The sequence below is a fragment of the Chelon labrosus genome (assembly GCF_963514085.1).
Source record: "Chelon labrosus genome assembly, chromosome: 19".
NCBI classification, from domain to species: Eukaryota; Metazoa; Chordata; class Actinopteri; order Mugiliformes; family Mugilidae; genus Chelon; species Chelon labrosus.
In genome coordinates this window covers 13055598-13070892 of record NC_140352.1, presented here as the reverse complement: position 1 = coordinate 13070892, position 15295 = coordinate 13055598, and the positions used below count along the sequence as shown (strand labels likewise).

The window sequence follows — 15295 nt, the reverse complement described above, 5'->3', positions numbered from 1 at the left end:
TTTCCTTTTGCTAAAGTTTTAACCTGATAGTTTTGGTATTTTAGTGTCCACTGGAAAGGACTGGGGGCCACGTGGAATAGCAGCTCAAATCATTTGAATGGTTGCTCTTGTGTTAATAATACAGGATAAAAATCTAATAAAAATGTGAGATTGTTTACTTTACTTCCCAGACTCCTCAGAGACTTACCGTTCTTTATTTGTTCATTTCGGATGCAGGAGTACAACATTCACGGCTGGTGGGTCGGCAAGCTGAACGGCTCCGTGGGCATCGTCCCCAAGGACTTCCTGCACCCTGCCTACATCCTCTGAGCTCCTACAGGTACCGAGGCACTCTCTTATCATCACCATTATGGACCATTACTGTGGCCTAATACACAGAAACGGTTCCCCTGGTACTCTTCTAGATTGCCACTGAGGTACGCTCAGTCGTTGACCTGCCATTTATGGCATCTGCTGGCTGGAAGAAGTACTGCGTAGAGCCATCTGAGCGGGGCGATGGGAGAGAATAAATATATGCAACAAACACATGATTACAGCAGCAGTTGTCCTATTTAGGAAAATGATTCCATAATACTGTTAGAGTCTAAAATGAACACTGAATTATTAATGTTTCCCTGACAGGCTTTCTCTTTTTTTTCTTTCTTCTAGAGCTGCTGACACGTCCAGCCTTGAATTTCATACACAGATCTGTCAGATAATAAACTGTAATTTGAAAATAATTCTCTTTTATAAGTCAGTTATTTTAAATCTGCTGCAGTAGTACATATTTACACTATAAACCATTTTTTTTAAAGGTATGTTATATTGATGTGCAAACTAGTGCTGAGATTATTCAGTTAATCAATTGACAGAAAACTGTTTTGATAATTTTAGATAAATATTTTCCCTTTAAAGCTTCTTAAATGTGAGATTTGTCTTGTTTTTAAATTTAATTTTTTTTGCAACTTGATCTTTATTTTAATGTTTTTGAACTTGTATTGAGCATTTTTCTATTTTGTTACAGAGATTAAACAGTTCAATAAAAATAATTCAGTTGCATCAGGAATTAAAATAATCATTTGTTCACTGACGTTTAAATCATGTTATGTACATTTTAGTTAAAAACATTTTATAGTTGTGTTTTCGGTTACAATTGTGTCATTGTTCATTTTCCGTCACTAGGTGGCAGGATTGCTCCAGTATCTTAAAACCAAAGGCAGCCTTTCTCCCAGTTTTAATATCCTGCACTGACTCCCCGGCTTCATGACTGTTACAATGTTCAGTTTATGTTGCAGCGTCAGAAAGGTGGTAATTCAACTGTGTGATCATTTTGAAGGATGTAGTTTGTGGTGCTGTTGAACTGGACTGAATTAAATACAAAAGTGTTTCTGTTATTTAGCCACTGACTAAAATGGGATCGTCAAAAATAATAGAAACATGTCTCGGTCCAACACGACACTGTTGGATAGTACAACAAACCACAGCCTCCAAAATGAAAACAGTTGAATCGACAGCTCTCTCAGAATAAGAAGATTTATTGTCTTGGGTCTTTGGTGCAATAAAAATAAACCTGAGTCAACAAAAGAACAATATTATAAGATGTATTCTGTATTTAATTAAAGAAGGAACTATCTTAAATATAGAAAAAGGAACTGATTCTAAATTAGCCGTAGCTGTTCATGGGAGTGTGAATGGTTGTCTGTCTCTGTGTGTGTTAGCCCTGCGATAAACTGGAGACCTGTCCAGGGTGGACCCCCGCCTCTCGCCCGATGACAGCTGGGATAGGCTCCAGCAGACCCCCCCCCCCCCCCCCGTGACCCTTCACGGGACAAGCGGTTACAGAAGATGAATGAATGAATGAATGAAAAAGGAACTGTACCGATGGGAACAAACTGTTCTTGTGTTTGTCAGATTTTGGCACAGATATAACTCGTGTCTGAGCGACAGAGGTCTCAATTATTTTTCAACAAATGCTGAATACCGTAACCTTCATGAAGCCAAGATTTACTGCAGAGCTGTTTATATTAGAATGCTTTATTTTCACTAGAGTACTCGGTGACAGTTGTGTGTGTGTGTGTGTACAACAAAAAAAAGTGACACGACACAAGTAAAGGGAAAAAACATTATTTAATTGAAATAAAATAATTTGCATATGTACATGGACACCATTGCTCAGGATGTCAACATTACCCTTGTGGATCCGAGGTGTTATTTTAAGGGAGGCTTTGCTTTTCTTTTCTTTCTTTTTTTGACACTGTTTAGCAGTTAGTAGTCAGTACAATGCAATCCTCCTGATACAACAATAATCACAGCTTTGCCACAAAAAAAAAACGAACAAACAAATAAATTCAAGATGAAATAACAGCTCAATAAACTCTGGGTCCCTTCTTAAAATTAATTAGAAGCAGCAGTAGTGTTTGGAAACAGTGCTGTCTTTTATTTAAAATAAATTCTCACCTCAGTTAACTTGGATAATAAAGAGACGGCAATAAAATAACCAACTGTGGTTTCACCTTAAAGGTATTAACTATCTTTGTCCTCTTTCAGGAGTTTTGATGAATCAAAACAAATCCTTAAAACAAAAAAAATGAACAGGTCACACATGGGCTTTGTCCCTTATTCCAAAAAGAAAGAGAATATTGGGCAGCAGGGTTTTCTGCCGGTGTCAGACTTGTTCAATCATCCAAACACGGCCTCCTTCTTTCACTCCTTCAATAGGTCTGTGTTTCATTATTTGTGCAAATATAAAATCCTGTGGATATCAAAGTCCTTCATAATGTTAAAACATTTGTGTTCCTCCTCCTAATAAGAAACGTGGGCTTTCCTTTTGGGAACCTCTACCTCATCCTGAAAACTGTTGGCTTATCCCACATGTCTTAACTGGAAAATGCCACTTAATTTAAATATAAACGTTGACATATTGTCATACTCGATGCAGTAAATGATTAGTCTCCATGTAAACACACACTGAATGTTGCTTCCACCGTCCTGCGCGTTCAAAGCCACGACATTAATCGTCCGGTTTAATAACAGGCAGGTGGTTTAAACGTCTGCGTACCTTCATATCCAAACATTTACCACGTGGTACAATCCCGGTCGTGTCGTTACAGCAGGTCTAGACCAGCTACTTCTCCAGGTTATTCCTCAGACAGTCGTTGACTAACATAATACAGTGATCGCCGTTCTCCAGTGACTTTAAACGTGGGCTCACTTTTTTTTTTCTCCCAAGGTGAGAGAGAGCGTTTGACAATCTGGACTAGACATAGTAAGTGGAGATCTTCTAAAGTTATAGTCGTGTTGGTGCTGAATGCCCTTTTTTTTTTTAATCTTTCTGTCCCTCCTCTGCAGCTCGGCGGGGAAGCTGTTGGTAACAGATGGTAAATTTGGAAATATGCACTTTACTTGTCCAGCGACGTATTTACTTGAGCTTAACTTCCGAAAGCATTTTTTTGGATGTGAAGTCTTGCAACTAGAAAGAAAACATGAAGCTATTCTTTAATTCGAGGGCCCTAATTCCTCCATAAAATGTTCCAATTATCGTATTATTATCAACTAGAATCAGTCTCTCTGTGAACTTGAGCACCCTCTGCTGTTCCAAAGAAGCCAATCGCATTGAAAACAGTGGTGATATTTAATGTTCCTGAGTTTAAATCAAAATATGACTTTTAAAATTAGATTTAAGCTACTTTAAAAAAAACAAAAAAACAACATGACTGACAGTGTAAGGTGTAAATGTGAGTATAGAGCGTCCCATGTCCGTAACTGACACTAACAAACCGGATCATCCACATGACTATATAGGTCACTGCAACAGTATATATACCTTGTGAATGTGTCTTTGGCTACTTTCATGATTTATTGTTCAGGTTTGACGAGGGTGCAGATGTTTAACTAGCACACCTCCACCTCCACCTCCACCTCCAGAGTTTCCTCCGAGGCGTCCAAAGGCGGCGAGGACGGGTCTTCGTGCTCCGAGCATTTACTCTCCACTACTCCAGGCGCACAGCTGGTCTCTAGGACGCTGAAGTCACTGTTCTCTCCGTCGGCTAGAGTCGAGCTAAGGTCTGCAGACAGGCCGCTGATGTTGGTTATGAACGTCAAGTCCCCGTCCTCCCGAAGAGAAATGTCCTCTTTCTCCGTTGCGCACCCGTTGAGCTGCAGGTCCAAAATGTCCCCGTTCTCCACTTCCGACCAGCGAGTGTCGTCCTCAGGAGACGTCTTCATGTAGCCATTGCAGTCCTCCGCCTCCTCACAGGCGCTTTCCTCATCGCTGACCTTGACGATGCTCTCGTTGGAGGACGGCAGTGAGTGGGTGTCCTCGTCCTCGCTAGCTGATTCCTGTTTAACTTCCTTTTGGTGCATTTCTGGGAATGTGACACAGCCTCCATTATTCACCTCTGGTACACCGTTCACCTCGTGAGTCTCACAGATTTCTGTCTGAAGGGGAAGCTCCTCTTTGTTTCCTGATTCTTCACTTTCTTTGTTGCTATCTGCACCAACGTCACAAACTTCACTGATGATATGATTTTCCAAAGCCTGCGTGTCAGAGCAGACGTCTTCTAAGACGTCCTCCTCTTGACGTCTAGCATTGTTTTCCGTAATCTGTTCTTCAGAGTCCTTAAAATCTAAAAGCACTACAGGATTCAAACATTTTTCAGGTTCAGTGTTTTCTCCATTGGCTTCCTCAGAATCGTCCCGGTGATCAACCTCTTCTCGAGTCTCAGGATGAATAACAGTCCTTTCTTCTGCATCAATAGTTAGAACACTTTCCTCCTCCTCCTCACCAGTTACCCCACAGCTTACCTCAAAGCCGGTTCCCATGGGCGAGTGCACCTCCACCGGCGTCTGTATCTGGCCGTTCTTTTGCTCGGTCTCTTCAGGGCTCTCTCCCAGATAAAACGTCGCCTCTGTCGGGCCAAAGTCCTCAACTACAGCTTCTAGATGGTTGTTCGTCTCAGAGATCCTTACTGAGGAGCGTTCCTTGTGCGGTATTTCATACGAGCCCTTATCACATAAGTCCAGTAAATCATCCAGAGGGTCAGAGTCGCTGCATGGCAAGAGCTCAGGGCTGAAGGTGTCATTAGTTTGTAGGTAGGGTTGATGAGTAGCTGGGCTGTGGAGTGGATGAGAGTAAACATGATTTTAAAGTTAAACCTGAGAGAGCGAGAGGAAACAAGTAGGGCTGATTGATTTTATTGCTGTGAGTTAGATTAGAAGATGGACATGATTAGCTTAGCTCAAAGACTATCAACAAAGCCCAGCTGTTTACATCTCTCATGCTCAATAATTTACATGTTATATCTTGTTTGATTGAATCTCTTCAAAGATGGAAAAATAAAAATGACAAGCTGTAACTTTAAGGTTTTATATCGTCTGTTTTCTTGTCCGAGGCCGTAGACCAAGCCAGTCGTTTCCAGCCTTTATGCTAAGCTAAGCTAACCAGGTGTAGCTTCATATTAGGTATACATTTTCTCATCAAGTTAAACACAGCAGGTGGCGGTGCAGAGGTAAAGGCTTATTTTGCCGTCATTAGCTGTATGTCAGTAGTATAAATCACTCCCTCATACCTTTCCGTGGACTCATAAGAAATGGTCAGGCTTGGCTCCTTGATGAAGTCGTCCTCCTGAGCCTGAGCCAGTCCCCGATTGGACGACGCGTACGTGAGGATGGCGTCCGTCACAGAGTAGGGAGTGTGGCCCTGAACGCAGTCCTGGATGTGTCCAACCGGGAGCTGGGTCTGCAGGAAGAGGTGGAGCTGGCTGTCTGACAGACACACCGTCATGTGCACCACTCTGCCGCAAAAAAAGGTACAGAGAACAACTTATTTGATGTGCTGGATCACAAAGTTGTAGCTTAGGCGCCGATGCAATACTTTAACAAGAACTGACTTGTCCAAAAAGGCCTGAAGTCCTTTCCTTCTCTTCTCCAGGAAGTCCTCATTACTGAAGGAGAAAAGGGATTTTCCTGGAAGGTCTGGGACTGGTCTGGAAGGATGACAAGGAGCAAAAGGAAAGGCTTCATTCTCCAAGAGAATATTGGGTTAAATATAAGATGCAATCACTTACAATTACACAAATTAAAAGATATTTTTTCCCCCGGTTGTTAACACATCACTGAGATCGCTAATTAATCAACATATTACTAACTGTACCTGTGTGCTGAGCAATTACTGTACAGTTTAATATTTGAAATCAGAGTGATTAAAGTGTTAAAGCTGTAGGTTGTATAACTAAAAGATCTGAACATCTGATCGTCTGGCAGGTCTTTATCTACCACTCTGAGCTCAGGATGTGAGGCTTACAGATTCACAATCTTTAATCTCTCTTAAAAACCCACTTTCATGTATTTATCTACTGATCTTGTCTTTTTAGTTCAAGTTTCGTTATTGATCTCCTCCTCTTCTATCTAAACGCATTACTGCGATTTCTTTTCTCTGTGATTATTAAAGCATACGTGTTTGTTATGTTTTGTGCAGCCGGTGCTATATCAGCAAAGTTGGCATCTTTACCACGAACACGGGATGTGTCTTTCAACATGGTTGTTTAAAAAATGAGAAGCTACTAATTGCATCAGTTGGTGTTAAATAACTTGTTGCCAGCTGAAAGATAATCGCCCATGCAGTAATTATACAATAGGGGGCTCGTACCGACTTTTTTTATTTTGGCCAGGTAGTGTATATGTGTTGCGTTAAAGCAGCAGGATTTTTTTTTAAATTTCATCATTTCTTAAAGAATCAAACGCCAGAACAGGACTGACTGACTTACACCAAGCCTGTGTTCTTCTGCAGCTTCTTCCTGAGCCAGACAAACTCACTGTAGCGCCGCCGCACACACGACGTCTTGGCAGTGAAGGCTTTACTGTTGGTCTGAGAATAAAAGGAAAAGCAGATTAAAATATTTGATCACGGGTAATAAATTAGCAGTTTAATCAAAGGGACAATATCAAACCAAGAGAATACACCAAATATAAATTAATCCGCTGCATAATATAGTCCCTATCTAATGTGTCTGGATACTATAGAAAAATAATATAACCAAGTGTTTTTTGAAGGGTCACTCTTTGACATTCACTAGAATGGACTGACACTGTTTATTTCGAGACAGATGCTGTTACTAGCAATGACTCATGTTCCAGCTGTTGCTGAGCTCATGGCAGCACCGAAGCATTATCACATGTTAGATTTGTTCCAGCGATGTGTGACACAGTCTGGTGACTTTGCGTGACAGGCAAACGTCTGACGGGACATAATCAATTAGTGCAGAATGAATCGTGAAAGTCACATAATTTCTTTACTTTTTTTACTGCCTTCTTTTAATGAAACACATTTAGAGAGGCGCAATACTGGACAATTCATTAGGTACACTCTCTAGAACGGTTCTGCTCTAAATCCTCCTTCTCTACTGTTCTAGCGTTCAGTTATTGCTGCATCAGAACGGCAGTAATTCAACTATATGATCATTTGGGTGGATGCAGTTTGTGGTGATGTTAAACTGGATTGAATTAAAAGTTTTTCTGTTATTTAGCCTCTGACTAAAATGTCAAAATAATAGGAACAGGTGTCAATACAACAGAATTTAAAACAAACTATTGTTATATTAGAAATTGCATTTGTTTTCACTAGTGTACTTAATGAAATGGCAAGTGAGTGTGACTGACAGTAAAGAACATATTTTAAGTTGACTAAACAAACCATGATGTGCACATGCAGCCCTTTATATTTCTGTAAAAATAGCACTAAAGCAGTGAGATATCCACAGCAAACAAGCAAACGTAAGGCCATGTGGAGTCACATGATCTTCCATGAGTCAACACTCGTACCACACATCCCGTCCAGGCATGCAGCAATACTGTTGACGCAGCATTCCTCAGCACGGGCCGCTGCTGCTGCCACGACAACAACATCAACTTTTTGCCCCAACAAAATGTAAGAAACCTACGTGTTCTGTGCTAGAAAAGTAAGCTGAAGCTGGAGCTATAGTTTGTAGATTAGTGTGTGAAAAATTAAATTACTGCACGGATATAAAACTGCCTGGGAATGCCTGTCATGAAAGAAACCCTTTCAGAGCATCTTAAAAGTCATTCAGGTCATGGTGCGTCCAAAAAACAAAGCTAAAACAAAGGCGAAGACATGTCATCCAAGCTTTCAAATAATAAAACTTGCTGTCAATATATATGCGTGTGTTAATACTCACATGTAGAAATATTTTATAATCCACAAATGAATTCCAAGAGCCTTCGTTCTGAATGCGGGGATCTTGGACCCGCACTGCAACAAACTCCTACAAAAAAAGAGAGAGACAAAAAAAAACGTTTCACAAGATGTTTGCGTGTCTGTGTTTTGCTGCATCATGTCCTTAACCTGTGCAGGCACGACACCTCTTCTGCAAAATCATAAGGTTCCCCAAACGGTTTCAACACGTCAGTGGAGAGGGTATTGTTCTTTTGGCACATAATTGGAAATTTACTTATAAAAAAGGGTGGTGGCGGTGGTGAATTACCGTGGAAATTATTTTTTAGCTTTCACCAAAAGAAGCAGAAGTCACGTCACAAGATGGATATTGTGAATTAAAAAAAGAGAGAGAGAGAGAGCGGGAAATTACTCACATCTTCTTCTTGATTCTTAATCATCCTATCGAGCGCTGCACTGCAAAAGAGAAGAGAGATCAATAATGGGGTGAGCTCAATAAATAACGTGGATCAAAATCTCACTTTAAGTGTTTCTTCTTCTTTCGTGTTGTCATGCGTGGATGAATCATCTAAAAGAGAATCCGGTAAGCCCAAATGTGAATGAGTCAGTCCGGTGGGGGTTTCTCTTTAACATTCACACTATTTTTTTTTTTTTAAAGAACTGCTGGTGGAAACTTCTCCATTTTCAAATGTTTATTCAGATACACGCAGCATGTAGCTGGTCGATCCAGATTGCCTTAAAAAAACTAATGTCAGTCTGAACACATACAGATACAAATAGTACATTGAAATAAATATTACTGACCACTTTTTGTTAGTTATTTATAAAAATGGCCGTCTTCAAATAGATTTTTTTTTTGTGTGAGCAACAGAAACAAATGTATTCCACTTTAATTTTACAAAACAGTTCCCCAAACAGCTGTGGGTTTTATGACAATCAGAAATAAATAAAGACAGTGAAAACACACGTGCTTAAAAAGAAGAAGAAGAAGAAGTCTGACATAATGAAACTAACTCATTAGTTTCATTACTTTCTTTCACACGAGAAGCCCTGCTTTCTCTACTACTGGGTGGTTCTTGTGGCTGATGCTAAATATAAATTTTTATTAAGGGGGGTTAAAAAATAAGTTGGATAGCACTTAATAAGTCCTTGATATAGACATGCCAGGTACCTTAATGTCAGGTAAAAGGAAATAAACGACTGAAATTACATGTGGAGTATGTTTTTTTAAGCGTGAGTGACCATTCAAATTAAAAAAATATTACTCAAATGTTACAAAATGGAGAAATTAGCACCTACTTTCATCACTTCATCCTACTTTTAACAATCTAGACCAAACCAGAATTTAAAAAATGAAGCTCTGGTGGGTGTTTCCCTACTTGTTTTGAACCAACTGAATAACAACGACACTCAAATGTGGTTATTGAATATGCTAATGACAACAAGGAACCGAGAGTAGTGCGAAATAAATTAGCATTAACAGCTAAATTAAATAAGTATTTTAAAACGTACTAACGTCTAACGACTTTTTTCTAACCGTTGCTAAGTTGTCTTGCTCTTCAACAAGCTGGCTACACGAGAAAGAACGGTTAACGGCTGAACTCCTAACCGTTGCTTACTGCTTACTTTCATGGAGTGTGTGTTGTGCTGCTGTGGTGGTGGTTCCAAGCCGGCGGCGGTCGATGTTCCCTTCCCCGTGGTGGATATTTCTGTTTTATTTGAGCACGAATTCCTCAAACACTGAGGCTTGTTTTCACGCACAGCTCCTTTCTCCATTTCGCAAGTCACCAGCGTCGCTACGTCACATCGTCACGTAACTGCGTAGTGAGCGCATGCGCGGGGGGGGGGGGGGGGGTTTACGTAAAAAGGGGGTGGGGCGTAGGAAGGGTTTCACGTTACCTATGCACGTTTTTTTTTTTTCATTGTTGTTTATTTGTTATTTTTCATACACACGTGCAAAAGAAAGACAAAAGACACAAATAATATATACATATATGATAAAATAATTTATAAAAATAAAAATACCAATCTAAGTACCTATCGGTACACATCACTGAAGACCTCAAATGGACACTGAACACCACAAAGCTGGTCAGGAAGGCGAGGAAGTTTAAGATCCTCAGCAACTTCTACAACTGCATCGTTCAGGGCAGCACTACGTCCATGGACCACAAACGCCTGCAGAGAGTGGTGAAGACTGCTGAAAAGATAACCAGGACTCCACTGCCCTCTCTGCAGAGCATATACAAGCTCAGAGTCCACAGGAGAGCTGCCTCCATCACCAAGGACCCCACCCACCCCCAACACGGGCTGTTCACATTCCTACCCTCAGGCCAGAAGTACAGGAGTGTGAAATGCAGGACCTCAAGACTGGAGAAGTCGTTTTTACCCACTGCCATCAGACTCCTTAAAAGCTGACAGGAGTCTACAATCATGGACTAAAATCATGTCACACAGTGCACTGTCCGCTTTTTCAGCTTTTGTTTAAATTTCAGTTCATTGTTTACACTCTCATTTGCACATTGATATTTTTTAGAGTAAATAGAGTAAAAAGAGAAATGCAAGTGTGATTATCACATAGGGCTCATCATTCATACAAACTCTGTGATTATCTAATTGTGCCAATATAGTCATGGAGTCGATTAAAGTTCTGAAGACGCTTTAGTTATTTTGTCAGGTGACAGACTGTAGTTATGCTGATAGCGTTGAGCAGATACTTTAGCTCTCCCCTGCCTCCTCATGATCCAAAATCATAAATTGGGACTGAAAACAAAGCAAACGCTGTGCAGTCTTCTTTGCTCATTTGCCACCTGCACTGGACTGCGCCCATCGAACATCAAGTGCACTAGTGAAAGCGATCTGTCCTAATATACCAGCCCTGCACTAAATCCTCCTTCACTACTGTTAAAATGTTCAGTGTGTGTCAGAAAGGTGGTTCTTCATCTGGATGACCCTTGTGGAGGATAGTAGTTTGAGGTGTGAACAGCATTGAATTAATAGTAATGCAAACCGCAGCCTTCAAAATGAAAACACAGTTAAATAGAAAGCTATCCAGATTATTTAAGAAAAAATATATATATCATAACCTGTCTGTCTCTCTGTGTTGGCCCTGCGATGGACTGGCGACCTGTCCAGGGTGTACCCCCCGCCTCTGGCCCGATGACAGCTGGGATAGACTCCAGCAGACCCCCGCGACCCTTAACAGGAATAAGCGGGTACAGAAGATGAATGAATGAATGAATGAATGAATGAATGAATATCATAACCTTCACGAAGCTGAGATTTAATGCAGGACTGTTATACGGTATATAAATGCATTTGCATTCACTAGAATACCTAATGAAGTGGCCGGTGTGATAAGAATGATGTCAAACTACATTTTGTTGTGTATGTACCTGCAATATATGTAAGTACATGTTCTATATGCAAAAATATATGCATAAAAGATACATAAGTTTCTCCAAATTGTGCACAAATCGAGTAAATATACTTTAATAAACATTAAACAATAGATTAATACTCCACCTTTATGTGAAAACTTTAGTTAGATTAATAAAATGACAGAAATGTATTTGGTAAACCTGAGGCTTTTGGAGTCTTCAAGCTGTCAAAAGCTGCGCCAACAGATCTGTAAATCATCCAGGCGCAGTCTGAGGCACCCATGTCTCAGTGATGAGTAAATCCAGACGCTTCTCGGTCAGCGAGGCTGCGCCGTCTCCGCGCGCTCCTGTTTTTTTTTCTTCTTCTTCTTCTCTTCTCCCATGCAAAGGGGCGGAAACGACACGCCGTAGACAAGCTAGCTTCTCTGCAATTTTGACAACAAATCAACGCAAACAGCGACATTACTACGCTACAATCGCAGCCACCGCAGACAGTCGAGTTATTTTATATCGGCTCGGGTGGAAGTTTGATTAAATAAAATAAAAAGAAGTAAATCCTCGGTGAGTATTTTTTTTCTTCTTCTCCCTCCTCCTACCAAACATGTTTTCGTTAGCGCTCGATTGTGTTAGCTAGCCGTTAGGTGGATGTGTGCGTTTTCATTGAGGATGAAAACCACCTCCGCGCCTTGACACCTTGTTAGGAGACACGCTTCTCATGATGTGTGACCATAAATAATCTTTATAGCGGACACACATCCCTCTGCATGCCACCGTAGCCGCTGCCGCGAAAGCAACATGGAGGAGACACCAGCTAGTTGCAAACTGGCTCTTTATCGTGCCTTGCCTTTCTGCTAGCTAACATTAGCATCAACCGCTTTGAAATGTGCACGAAGGGGGTAGTTTTATTTTTTATTTTTTACAGCACGACAGTGTCATTTTAAAGCACTTGAAGGCATTAGACGTAAAGCTGTTTTTTTTTGCATACCTGCTTTACATGCAGCGGTGCCGCCGTCAGGTGCTGCAAACCTCCTGTTGTCGAGCCTGGCACCAACAGGCACGGCCATAAATCTGTCCCTTCTCTGCCTCGGGTTTACTGTTGTTCAACAAAATGACGAATATGTTTTTATTAAGGCCTCACATTTGCACCATTTAAGAGATCCGGTGAGTTTATACATATGTGATAAGGTTAATGGTACGTGGGTGACATTAGGCAATACAGATTAGTTCAAATCTATAACTGAGACAGAATCAAGATTAAATGCTCAATCAAATATTTGTTTTTAATCTGCATTGCCTCCCATTGTCCCCCATGTACCTCTTCACTGAATCCCAATCTCCAATGCTGTTTTCTCCTCTCTACCACTTTGATTCCCGCTTGCTTCCAACATGCAACAATCTTGACGTTGACCAGGAACCTGCTGGTCCCCAGGTCTACCTGATGAGTATGAGCCTGACTACAGAACCCTCTAACGATGGTCCCACTGTTACAGAAGGTTTTAAATATCATTACTTCCTAAAATAATAATTCTCTGTATCTCTCTGTCGTTGTGCAGTAAGGTGTGTGAGTCAAGAAGTGGATGATGTAAATGTTTTGTTCTGTCATCAGCCGAGGCCTGTCCCAAACAAGTGTGAACGTCTTAAACTTAGTCTTAACGCCTGCAGGAAGTAAAGAGTTTTCGGTTTCACGGCTCTGAAGGCAGGTGCTTGTCTTCAGGAACTGTAACTGTGTTGTTATTACCCGTTTATCCGTCCGACAGAGAGCAAAATGACGACACCGGAGAAGAAGGAAAAGAAGGCTGACGATGTGGCAGAGGAAGAGGAAGAGGAGGAGGAATATGTCGTGGAAAAGGTCCTGAATCGGCGGGTGGTGAAAGGCAGAGTAGAGTATCTTCTCAAGTGGAAAGGCTTCTCTGAGTGAGTGTTTTTGTTTCTGAATGGTCTGGTTGGCGGGTTTAACAGGTGACTGAATTATTCAATTAAACACTGTATTTCCTCGGGCAGCGAAGACAACACGTGGGAGCCAGAAGACAACTTGGACTGTCCAGATCTGATCGCAGAGTTTCTGCAGTCCCAGAAATCGGCGCACGACGGGAAGAGGAAGGCGGCCGGAGAAGCAGAAGGAGACGAAAGTAAATCGAAGAAGAAAAAAGATGATGTGAGTCACAATTCTTCACGAATGTCTATATTTTTTACACCTAATCATAATAATTTAATGGTTGTTACGTGTTATATACCGATCAGCCATAACATTAGGACCACTGACAGGTGAAGTGAATAGAAGTTTATCTGGTTTTATGGCACCTGTCAGAGGGTGAGACATATTAGGCAGCAAGTCAAGCTCTTGTGGGTTGTTCCCGGTCTGCAGTGGTCAAAAAAGCAGAAGAGGTGAACTGGTGATGCAGATGTAGTCAAAAATGTTTTAGGAATGATCTCAAACGGCATCTCCCAGCACCTCTCAATCTGCAGGACTTAATGAATCTGCTGCTAACGTCTTGGTGCCAGACACCACAGCACACCTTCTGAGGTCTAGAGGACTCCGTGTCTCAACAGGTCAAGACTGTTTTGGCGGCAAAAGAAAAGGGAACCTACACCGTAGTAGACCGGTGGTCATAATGTTAAGGCTGATAGGTGTGTAATCACAGGGAAATTTTCTAAGTTGTATGTTGTGTGATCCTCAGACAGAGAAGCTAAGGGGCTTTGCTCGAGGTCTGGATCCAGAAAGGATCATCGGTGCCACAGATTCCACGGGAGAACTCATGTTCCTCATGAAATGGTTTGTATAGCAGGGTAACGATAATATGCACCATCTCAAAATGAGGAGTCAAAATGTGGAATTGAGTGTATGTCTGTTTGTTTTGTTTTTTTTTTACAGGAAAAATTCTGATGAAGCTGACCTGGTGCCTGCGAAAGAGGCCAACGTGAAGTGTCCACAGGTGGTCATCTCCTTCTATGAAGAGAGGCTGACTTGGCACTCGTATCCCGCAGAAGACGAGAAAAAGGACGACAAAAACTAACAACGGGCAAGGGGGACACACGGGGGAGAGAAAGAAGCTGTAGTTTTGAACTTCATTGTACTTTCGATGTGGGATACATGGAGGGAGGGGCAGGCCGGGGGGGGGGGGGGGCGGAGACAAGCAAGACGCCATTGGACTCATTTGTCTTTAGGTGTAGTATCAGTCATTTGATTCTACTTTTATCTGGATGTAACCTAAATGTATAAATGCTACAGGTTTGCTTGACGAAAAACCAGCTCGATGCAATGTTAATTTACAGTATCCACTCCGCTTTCAGTATCACTGGTGTCACACCTGGCTCAGTGCTCGGTCATCTTGCTATGGCATTGTATCAGTGAGGTGATGTTTTTATTTCTGTCGTGTGCCATCTCTTTTTTACCCAGGTAAATCCATCGGTGCTGTTGAGGGCAAAACTGTGTTCATCCTAGCGGTTTCCTTAGGGACTTAGGTGTACGGCCATGAAGCCACTGTTCATTTGGTCACTAGTAATCTTTGTAGTGTTTTTCAGTATGTCTTGCTTGTCGGTTTTGGAGAATAAACCGCTTTTTGTTACAATACTGCGTCATGTCGCTTTAAATTTAACAACGTTAGTACATCAGGGATTTTTAATTAATTATTAATCATCCGGCTCATTTCACTGTGAAACATCTGAAACAATAACCTGGAGTCTGAGGTGATGACTTTAAAGCCCTTTTTCTTAATTATTGACACTTTACACTGATCAGCCATAACAT

General features: G+C 41.3%; 3 protein-coding genes across 4 annotated transcripts in view; 2 read left to right on the top strand and 1 right to left on the bottom strand.

The window, feature by feature from the left end:
- Positions 1-1617, top strand: part of skap1 (src kinase associated phosphoprotein 1) — a 28591-nt gene extending 26974 nt beyond the window's left edge. Inside the window, exons 12-13 of the mRNA XM_084567871.1 lie at positions 217-319; positions 649-1617. Of these exons, the coding sequence (XP_084423997.1) occupies positions 217-309 (93 nt within the window). The 3' untranslated portion in view covers positions 310-319; positions 649-1617. The remainder of the gene's footprint in view (positions 1-216; positions 320-648) is intronic.
- Positions 1618-2087: 470 nt separating this feature from the next.
- On the bottom strand, positions 2088-11912 carry snx11 (sorting nexin 11). 2 transcript variants are annotated; one of them, XM_084567551.1, is made up of 8 exons: positions 11749-11912; positions 11254-11364; positions 8584-8618; positions 8172-8258; positions 6744-6844; positions 5868-5963; positions 5547-5771; positions 2088-5092 (listed from the first exon to the last, which is right to left on the bottom strand). In XM_084567551.1, exons 1-8 carry the CDS (start codon positions 11828-11830, stop codon positions 3871-3873), a joined length of 1959 nt encoding a protein of 652 aa, XP_084423677.1. In that variant the 5' UTR covers positions 11831-11912; the 3' UTR covers positions 2088-3870. The 2 variants fall into 2 exon arrangements, with proteins under 2 accessions (XP_084423677.1, XP_084423678.1); XM_084567552.1 differs by lacking the exons at positions 11254-11364; positions 11749-11912 and adding an exon at positions 9794-9942 and having other exon boundaries at positions 8584-8623.
- A 22-nt stretch (positions 11913-11934) lies between these two features.
- On the top strand, positions 11935-14639 carry cbx1b (chromobox homolog 1b (HP1 beta homolog Drosophila)). The gene is made up of 6 exons (XM_084567553.1): positions 11935-12108; positions 12959-13040; positions 13305-13461; positions 13549-13702; positions 14226-14320; positions 14420-14639. Exons 2-6 carry the CDS (start codon positions 12986-12988, stop codon positions 14559-14561), a joined length of 603 nt encoding a protein of 200 aa, XP_084423679.1. The 5' UTR covers positions 11935-12108; positions 12959-12985; the 3' UTR covers positions 14562-14639.
- The last annotated feature ends 656 nt before the right edge of the window (positions 14640-15295 follow it).

Excerpts from the sequence above, each read along its gene's own strand:
- snx11 (XM_084567551.1), bottom strand. The coding sequence starts at position 11,830 with ATGGGTGCCTCAGACTGCGCCTGGATGATTTACAGATCTGTTGGCGCA. Across the intron at positions 8,259-8,583 it reads TTAAGAATCAAGAAGAAGAT|GAGTTTGTTGCAGTGCGGGT; the intron begins GTGAGTAATTTC and ends CTTTTTTTGTAG. Across the intron at positions 5,964-6,743 it reads CAGAAGAACACAGGCTTGGT|ACCAGTCCCAGACCTTCCAG; the intron begins GTAAGTCAGTCA and ends TCATCCTTCCAG.
- cbx1b (XM_084567553.1), top strand. The coding sequence starts at position 12,986 with ATGAGTATGAGCCTGACTACAGAACCCTCTAACGATGGTCCCACTGTT. Across the intron at positions 13,041-13,304 it reads TGGTCCCACTGTTACAGAAG|AGAGCAAAATGACGACACCG; the intron begins GTTTTAAATATC and ends TCCGTCCGACAG. Across the intron at positions 14,321-14,419 it reads CTCATGTTCCTCATGAAATG|GAAAAATTCTGATGAAGCTG; the intron begins GTTTGTATAGCA and ends TTTTTTTTACAG.